At 41.4% G+C, this 9105-nt stretch overlaps 1 protein-coding gene across 1 annotated transcript; it reads right to left on the bottom strand.

Annotated features, from left to right (window-relative positions):
• Window positions 1-498: 498 nt before the first annotated feature.
• gatm (glycine amidinotransferase (L-arginine:glycine amidinotransferase)) lies at window positions 499-4686 on the bottom strand. The gene is made up of 9 exons (XM_015039882.1): window positions 4543-4686; window positions 3446-3664; window positions 3161-3356; window positions 2860-3050; window positions 2560-2697; window positions 2279-2443; window positions 2105-2168; window positions 1889-2005; window positions 499-1813 (listed from the first exon to the last, which is right to left on the bottom strand). The coding sequence occupies exons 1-9, from the start codon at window positions 4609-4611 to the stop codon at window positions 1701-1703; spliced, it is 1272 nt and encodes a 423-aa protein (XP_014895368.1). The 5' UTR covers window positions 4612-4686; the 3' UTR covers window positions 499-1700.
• Window positions 4687-9105: the final 4419 nt, after the last annotated feature.

A 9105-nucleotide genomic window follows, 5' to 3' on the forward strand; every position in this document is an offset into this window, starting at 1 on the left:
TATGTTAAATGGTGGCACAGCAGTGAATGTGTCTAAAGGCAACACATTGAACCCACTGCTTCCTTGTGTGACATCATGGAAAATGAGTAGAGATGATCTCTTTGGGTATTTTTTTATAAGTTTAAACCATCATGTGGTCCAGAAAGATATGTTAGCGTGAGAGGTGCAATCAACTCTAGAACAAAAGCTACAAACTTTGTGAAAATGCTGGCAGAAGCCAGTAAGGAAGTGACATTATCCACAGTGACATGAGTCATTTCCTACCATGGCCACTCAGGGAGGAAGAAGCCATTATCCCTAAAGCAGTAAATGAAACAAACAAACAAGCAAAAACAAATATTTAAAGACTTTGTTTCCTGTCATCAAATTCTAAAATATGGCTCAGTGCTAATTTTTGCAACCATAACTCACTCAAAACAATGTAACAAATAACTATTATTTTACCTTTCACAAGTAAATTAAAACTTATTTAAAAAATAAAAAAAATCCAGAGCCAAATCAATGAAACTTGAGTCTTTTTAATTGCATTTTACTGTCATGGCACACTACAAAACATCACTTGCATCACCACTCTGTTGAACCAAATTTCCTCTCAAATTCATCTCCTCTAAAATATTTTATGCAGTTTAAGACATTCAATTGCGTAAGCAGCACATAAAATGAAATAACTATACCCTCATGCATTTTCAGTTTTGTAAAAGCAAATAAGTAGCTCAGCGGAAAAAGATTGGCAGCATGTACTGTAACTGGCCCAAATATGCAACAGGAGAAAACAGCAGAGGAAAAAGGTATACAAAATCTGATATGGACCTCACGGAGTTTTACGAAAATATATAAAAACACTTGTTGCTGGGAAATCCAATAAAAAGAGTTGTAAAAACAAAAGCAGAAGTTTTCCAGTTTAATCAATGTTTCTACAAATGTGATCAATTAAAATGGTGTCTTGAACCACCCAAAGGTTTTACACGTTTCTATATAAAAGATATTGGAAAAAAAGGTAGAGTTGTGATTCCTCAGGGTGCTTTTCATTATGCAGTTTCCTTTGTTCTTAAATGTTACTTCGTCTTATTATAGATATCAAAAGAAAAAGACGTGTAATATAGGAGACATTTGCTCCAGATACCTACACCTACGAGTAGTTGTAGTGAGAATACAAGGAAAAGAAGGTCTGGATGAGGAAAAGCACCCTGAGTGTTCAAACAGAGGTAGCTTCTAACCTCCTGTGCCCAAGTTTAGTGACATTCGCATACCAAATTGTACCTTGTCCAAAGCTTACCCTTTTAGATGGGTAAGCTTCATGCCTGCCAGGCCAGAAATACAGTTAATATTGAGATTCCTGTTTGAAATAAACAAAAGATTCTTGGTATTCAGCTATTCAGCATATATTGTATGTGCTGTTTATCTCTTAACAAAGCTGCTTGCAAAGGCGCTCCAAGGTCCAGCAGACCAAAATCATTCATAAATGTTCAATTAAGACACAATCCGGAGAGGAGCTTTTGGTGGAACCAAAAACAAAAACCCCAAAAAACACATGGGTTTAAACAAATTTCCCAAGTTAGGATTTCAGATTTGCACACAGCAGATTTGATCAGATGTAAGCTCAATCGTTTTTTTTTTAGTGATGTTTAAGTATCTAAGAAGCTTCCGGATTGAGGCTTTAGTTTTTAAAGCTCAATAAAAACTGCCTTTTTCTGGCGAGGCTAGTGGAAGTAGGACTCCAGGTTACCACGGCGGCGGACATCGGTTGTCCAGCAGTGGAAGCCACCGCCAAGTGAGTTGGCATGGCGAATGTTCACCTTTATGGTCTTGATACCTACTCGAAACAAAAACAATATATTTAGGTTTTAAAATCAAACACACCAGAATAATTTAAAAGTGTCACACTCACCGAGGTTTTCAAACATTTTATGAATTGTGCCTTCGTTGGCGTCAACCATGACGCGCTTCTCATCCAGCATCAGCACATTCATGGACAGCCATTTGGAGGACATCCACAGTGGATGATCTGCAGAAAGTTTTTTTTTTTTTTTTTCCAGTAATAAAAAACAAAAACAAAAAAACAACGTTTTTTCAATTCAAACCAAGCTTTAGCTGAAGTACACACCATCAGGAATCAAAGGTGTCGGAGGTTTCACAACAGTCCAGCCGGCTTTCTTGAACATGTCAACCTGAGGTGCAGATAAAAAATTAAAATAGCAATGGTCAACATCGAGAACTGTCATGAACAGTTTATTTTCACATCCACAAGAGGGCAGCAGAGTATTCTCTCTGAAAATACCTGGCGACATGGGCGATCAGGGTTTGACAACACCAATCCGGGGCCGATGATGTTAAAAGTGGCATCAATGTGCATGGGGTTGGGATCCTTGAATGAGATGATGTGCACCTTGTAATCCGGGGCCAGATGGCGCCTCATCCACTCGATTCCCATGTAATTTGTAACCTGCGTCGGGGCAGTATGCAGAGAAAAAGCCTCATGACATACCCCAACCGTGCATTCAGTTCTGATTCCCTGTGGATTGAATCAGTGCTGCTTGGCACGAGAGCAATGCTTCGAACCTGACTCCTCTGGACGAAAAGGTCCCTCCCGGCTCGAATGAAGTCAGCAGCATCGAAGCAGGGCTCATGCTCCGTGGTCACAAACTTCCCCTGGGCAGCCAGCTTGTGTCTGTCCTCCACAGTGCGGATGGGGTAGTCCTGGTTTACAGGAGAAAAGAATGATTTACACCAGAGCAATTAAACTGTGTGGCGTGGTCTCTCTTCACATACGACGACTATAAACGTCACGGGGCAAAGAGTTCAGAGGCGATATGAAGAACCTGATCCAACAGCCTTGCTGCTGCTGTTTGAGTGCCTCACCTGGTCATACAGGTCATCAGCCATGGTTGGCTTAGGAGCTGTGGTCCACTTTGCACCTTTTCTAAAGTACTCCTTGATCAGAGGCCTATAGGCACGGTACTCAAAGAACCGAGCCCTCCAGGCCATTGGAGCTTCTATAATTTCATTTCCGACAACCATGAGGATGTCTCGTGGCATGGCAGCATACATTCCTGCAACATGTTCAACAATGCACACTCGTTATAATAATAGCTATTAAGATAATAATAACAGTCAGATCACGACAGTAGCACCTGTCAATGTTACACGACGCCTTTTTCACCTGTGGACGTGAAGTCTGGAGTTTTGTATTCGACGGACCAGTCGATGGGTTCTGGCCTCTTGACAACGACGCCCTCGTGACGCAGGATATTGCACATTTCTTCAATCTCAGCAACGGCTTTTTTCAAGTGGTCCGCAGGAAAAGACTGGCCCCCATGCTTCTGGTAGAAGGGCCAGTACTTCTCGTATGTGTTGGCCTGATCAGACGGTCACGACGGGACAGTTAACATCACCGTCACACTTTTACAATTTGCACTTTGTTGGACGGGTCAGAGGAGACGCTTACTTTCACTTCCACAGTAAACGGAGGGATGTGGGCGTTTTCGGCTCGCCCCACGATCACCTCCTCAAGAGGGTCCCATTCATTGTAGCTGCAGACGGGGCACTCCTGCTGAATGGGCTCAGTAACAGGTTCCTCTTCAGCTGCTTGGCGTTGAGCAGCAGCTGCTGCACTTGAAGTGCTCTGGAAGGTCCTCTGCACCCAACCTGCAACTGACCGGCCAAGCTGAGCGAGAAGAAAACGGATCAGCTTTGAGCTCAGGCTTCGGATTACATAATATGTGAGAAAATATTTGCAAATAAATAAATAAATCGCCTTTTTTTGTGGAAAATGCATCAACTGTTTGATTTTAAAGTACAGTCGTTGGTCATCAGCGCAGAGCAGTAAACTGTTTCAAAATGAGCATATTTATCAACGAACTTGGTTTTATTTTGGTGCAAGACAAATGTAAACAATTGGAAGAAAATTTTAAAACAACACAGCTTAAAGCAAAAAAAAAAAAAAAGAGGATCAAAGAAACACAGCAAAGATGAAACTGCTCCAAGACGCCGAAGAAAACTGATCTCAGTGGGATAGATTGGTTGGGTGCCAAAGTATACGTGTTATTAAGAAGCCTTATCTCTTAGAGATAGAGGTTACAGTATTGGCCCCGCTGGCTCCAGACCAGCTCCGGAGTCACAGAGTTTGAGAGCCATCTGCTGTGAAACAGCTGTTCGCTGTCGCTCAGGGACTAAACAAAATAGAGGGAAGAAAACACCCTGCACCGTTAGGAAAAATCCAATCTTTCTTGTTTTACTTTCTTTGAAGTGATCAGTGCATTTCTTGTTTTAGTTTTGCACTTCCAGACATCTAAAGGGTTGAGCAGACAACCAACACATCCATAAATCAATTAACCTGAGTTTAACCCAATCAGCTCAGATGTCATGAAGAAAAAAGTCAAACAAAATGTCTTTATTCACCTTTAAAGACTTGTGTTTTCATTGAAACAAAAGATCAGTGAGACGAAATAAAAGCATGATTTCTCTTTCTTTGCTGAAAAACAAAACAAAGAAACAACAAAAAGAAAAAAAAAAAACAAAACATAAAACCACCAGAATACAAACCATGGCTCCGATCAGATGGGCAGCCTCGGCCCCCCTGCTACCTCCTCTCAGACATCTGACTCGCAGCATTGTCCACAGAAATAATGAGCGAAACCAAAGGGCAGCACTGGATCCAACTTTCTCTCCCTCTGTTTGCTATTGAAAGGAGACGCTTCAGCTCACAGCCAACTTTATAGGAGCAGAGACTACGTGTCTCTGAGGTCATTGGTCGCTTTTCATGTTGTGAGGCAACGTGACTTGAGAAAAAGCATTTCTGAAACACAATCCCTTACGCCAGCAAATTCTTATCAACTGGGCTTTTGGCGTCCGAAGCTTCAAAGACATCTGGAAATGGATGAAGAACCGGTTCGGTTCGGCTGGCTGTTTCTGGATGCGCCCGTGGAGCGCTCAAGGATGTTTTGCAAGCAACAACGTTTTTATAAGTTTGATGGCAGTCTTTGAGTTTAGCTTTAAAGAGTTGCCTTCAGGGCTTCGTGTATCAGACTACGAATAGTGCTAAAAAGCACAAATCCCAAATGAATTAACTTGACAAATGACAAAAATCAGTCAAACATAATACATATTTTGAGTATTATATTTAATCTAATACACAGCAGCTGGTTTAAGGTGATCTGCTTGTGTTCCTTTAGGACTGATGACGTCCTGTATTCTTTGTTGTGTGTTTTGCATGTACGCGGCTTCCTGAAAATCTTTAATCAGGCTGTTAGGAGCGGTGTGGAAGTCAGAAAGGTTTGAGCAGAGCTGATACAATTGGAGCGATAGAGAGAGCTGTGCACAGGCTCCCACAGCACATGCTTCACTGGACTGTGCTCACATGAGTTTCACAACCGCCCCCTTCCACCCGCAGACCTCAGTGACTTCTGATATGCTCTTGCCCTATAAAGAAATCTTTGACTGATTCCTGCGTTTCAAGGGCTACATGGTGAAGAAGATAGATTTTCATCTCCTAGTGAACTTTTAGGATTTGTGTAACCTTTTTATTATGCTCATAAGTAAATGTGGGAAAGGTAGAAGGTGTGCGTTTTGTCGATTGTGTTGTTGTTTGCTACAACAATGCTTAACAGCAACCAATCAACAATGTTGGAAAGCCTCATTATTTTTCCCAATTGTAAGGAAAAATGCCAAGCAGCATTTTCTGCTACTGACTACTTTGTTGTTTTTATTGTATCAAATGATTGATAAATGACTGAATTTTAAAAAAAAAAAAAAAAAAAAACATCGGTCAAGTATAGCATCCTTAGATTGCTTTATGGCAGTATTCCTGCTTTAAAGTCCAGCTAAACATAGCCTGGTAAAAACAAACAGTACCGAGCTGGCTCTCGGCTATTGAGAAATGATTTCACTAAATTGCTAATGAGCTTACCAGAAATTCTGTGTGCTGTAAACAACTATGTCCCACTGTGAAGAGAGACGTGCTGAGCTGAATGAGGCGGCCATTCATGTTAATTCAATATTCGGAGGCTTTGTTCGCCTCCTCTGACCACTGCCAAACTATACAGGCAGTCTACAGCTCTAAAACAGCGCATACAACTGATGTCGCAGTTCACAACTTTTCCTTCTGTTTCCTGGTTGGGCTTGTTGAATTTCTACCCAAGAAATCAAGGTCGACGGGAGAAATCCCAGACAGAGCACTGAAGTGAGAAGAGAATCAAGCGGAATTGCATAGCAGAAATTCCCAGGCAAAACAAGCGACGTATAAAGCAGATAAGCGTGTAGCTTATCTAAACAGTGTAGTGACTTATGCAGGTGTTGTGCTTTGCAGGTTGATGGGTACATCGGCATCTGTCGGGGGGTACGTGATTCATCGCCATCCCAGGGGACTTTCACGGACAACGGGAACGGTAATGCCACATCCACAGAAAGAGGCTGAAACTTTCCATTTGTCTCAGAATTATGCATGCTTTTTCTCCCTCTCTCAACTTTCATGAGTTCAACTTTTCTACAATAAGCATGCAGGATTCGTTCTCATCTAACAAAGCACAATTTTAGATACCAAGCCACTAAAAGAGTTCTTAGATCAGAGCAAGACCTTAAACAGGACAGTCTCTTTTGTAATCGTTGTGGGTTGTTGAATTTGTTGCTTAATTCATATATTTGGCTGTTGCGCCACCTAATTTTTTTGATAAGAATAACATTGGAGACCAACATGCCTCACTGTGTGAAAGTGTTACATTAAGCTTATGTGTTTACCACATGTCACCATTTGTGTAACTGGAATGTACTTTTTATATCTTTGTGAAATTGAAGGACATCATGAACTGTTCGAGATAACCTTGGTACAAAGTGGCTCAGAGTGGCTGATAAGAGACGGGATGAAGGAACCAGAGGAGGAAATGTGGCAGGTAATGTGTACTTATGAAATATAGTAGTCTGTGATAAAATACAGCAATAAAGTGCTATTAATGAAACAAGGGAAGGAGATGCCCCTTTTGTGTGTCTAAATGGAAGTTCCAGTGAAGTTTGTCACTCAGTTCTAAGATTGCCTCCCTGCATTGTCCTGCCTGTATAATTAGCTGCATAAATGCACCTCCGTGTTATTTTAGTATTCTCCCTCAATTTGTACCACAAATGTAACTGAAAAGCTCTTTTAAAACTTTGGTTTTAAGCTGCTTCTGAAGCCAGGAGAACTGAGGTGACCAAGAGTTACTAGAGAAGCATCTTCACCCCCTTTTGTTGAGCAAATCTGAACGAACCTAACACTACCCACTACCCACCAGCCTAAGCTGAGTCCAGCCTAAGCTGGACTCAAAAAGGGGAAGAAAAGAAGAAAAACCTCAATTTGAAGCAGACTGCTTGAGGCCAAAAGGGCATTTGAAAAAGATTTCCCACAAACACACTAACATAATCTATACTGCAATGCTTCTGAAATGTATTCATGCCTGTGGATGTTTCATGATTCTTGCTGCTTTTACAAATCAGTCATGAGCAACAAGATCTGGCTAATTGGCAGAGTTACACATAGTGCACCTCCTCATTCCATACATTCTTTAGGTTGTGCGTGGATATAGGGGAGGATCTCTGTGAAGAATTGTGTCTGCAACCAATTATAAAAAGATTGGTGAGCCCATCAATGAGAATGTGCTCTTCAAGTGTGGCTCGTATCATCGCATCAGAAGCTCACTGCCGTCCTTGGCCTCTTCCGTCCACTGGGGTTAGGGTTCTCTTCCTCTTCTCTCTGACAGCACAATTCAAATGGGAAAAAAAAAAACCTCACTGCAGAACGTTCTCAAAGGGGCACAAACTAGAGTGCCTTACCGTGTGTGTGCGTGCGTGTGTGTGTGTGTGTGTGTGTGTGTGTGTGTGTGTGTGCGTGTGTATGTGGGGGGGTGCCTAATCAGTATTGTACCTCTGTTATTGATAATATTATTTACACAGGCACAAACAGCTGTAAAAAACAGAAATTGCCGACTAGAAATGTTTTTTCCACCGTCTAGCGTGGTGCCCCTTTTGCGCCAGTGTTGACCCAATCTAACTCCATGTTCTTCCATCGTCAGAAATGTTACATTTCATACTTCCCAGTTGATAATTTATGAAATGTACCTTTGAGCTATTTCAGAAAATCTGTTTGATGATTGATTGAGCTAATATTTCACACATTAACCTTCATTGACAAAAGTCAGGATTAATTTTGGAACAATTTAACCAACTTAGGACAGTCTTGGAAAAACAAAGTCTAACAGAAATACGTAGAAATATGACAACTTGTTCAACCATTTAGACTGGCGACCTGTCCAGGATGTACCCTGCCTCTCGCCCGGAACGTTAGCTGGAGATAGGCACCAGCACCCCTCCCGACCCCACTGAGGGACAAGGGTGTTCTGAAAATGGATGGATGGATGGATGGATGTTCAACCATTTTGCATATGAAGTCTTATACAGCAAACTAATTCTTAAATGCTTTGGGGTTGGGGCTATTCAACAGAGACCCATGTAATACATTTAATCAATGTAACACAAGAAATTGATCATGTAAGAAACAAAAAATTGTACATGGTCGTTTGTGTGGATGTACCTAAGCACTTGCAATGACATGAGGAATTGCTGTTGTGATGTGCACAAGTGACAGACTGGAGATCGAACAAGTAGCTTTCAGAATTTTAATTCTGATCTGAGAAATGTACCACAGCAACTGAGAAAAACTCTAAACACTTTATGTGCTCATTTATGGGGTTCCATTTGTATAAAAAATAAGTAGAAGTATGGGGTTCCATTTGTATCAAAAATAAGTAGAAGTATGGGGTTCCATTTGTGTCAAAAATAAGTAGAAGTCATATGTGCAAATGTGTCGTTGCTATGTGTCGTTGGTCTATGTCGTTGGTCTATGTTGCATGTAGATGATGCATATGTAGATGTTGCATATGTCTATGTTGCATATGTGTTCGCTGCACATGTCTACGTTGCATATGTCTACGTTGCATATGCGTTCGCTGCATATGTGATGAACGTCGTTGGTCCATGCTGTTGGTTCATGTCGTTGGTTCATGTCGTTGGTCCTTGTCGTTGATCCGTGTTGCTATTGCCTGTTTTCTGCGCCATTAAAAAGTCCTGAAGTAGGTCATGTAT

Source organism: Poecilia latipinna, unplaced genomic scaffold (genome assembly GCF_001443285.1).
Source record: "Poecilia latipinna isolate Pla-1442-1.1 unplaced genomic scaffold, P_latipinna-1.0 Scaffold488, whole genome shotgun sequence".
Taxonomy (NCBI): domain Eukaryota; kingdom Metazoa; phylum Chordata; class Actinopteri; order Cyprinodontiformes; family Poeciliidae; genus Poecilia; species Poecilia latipinna.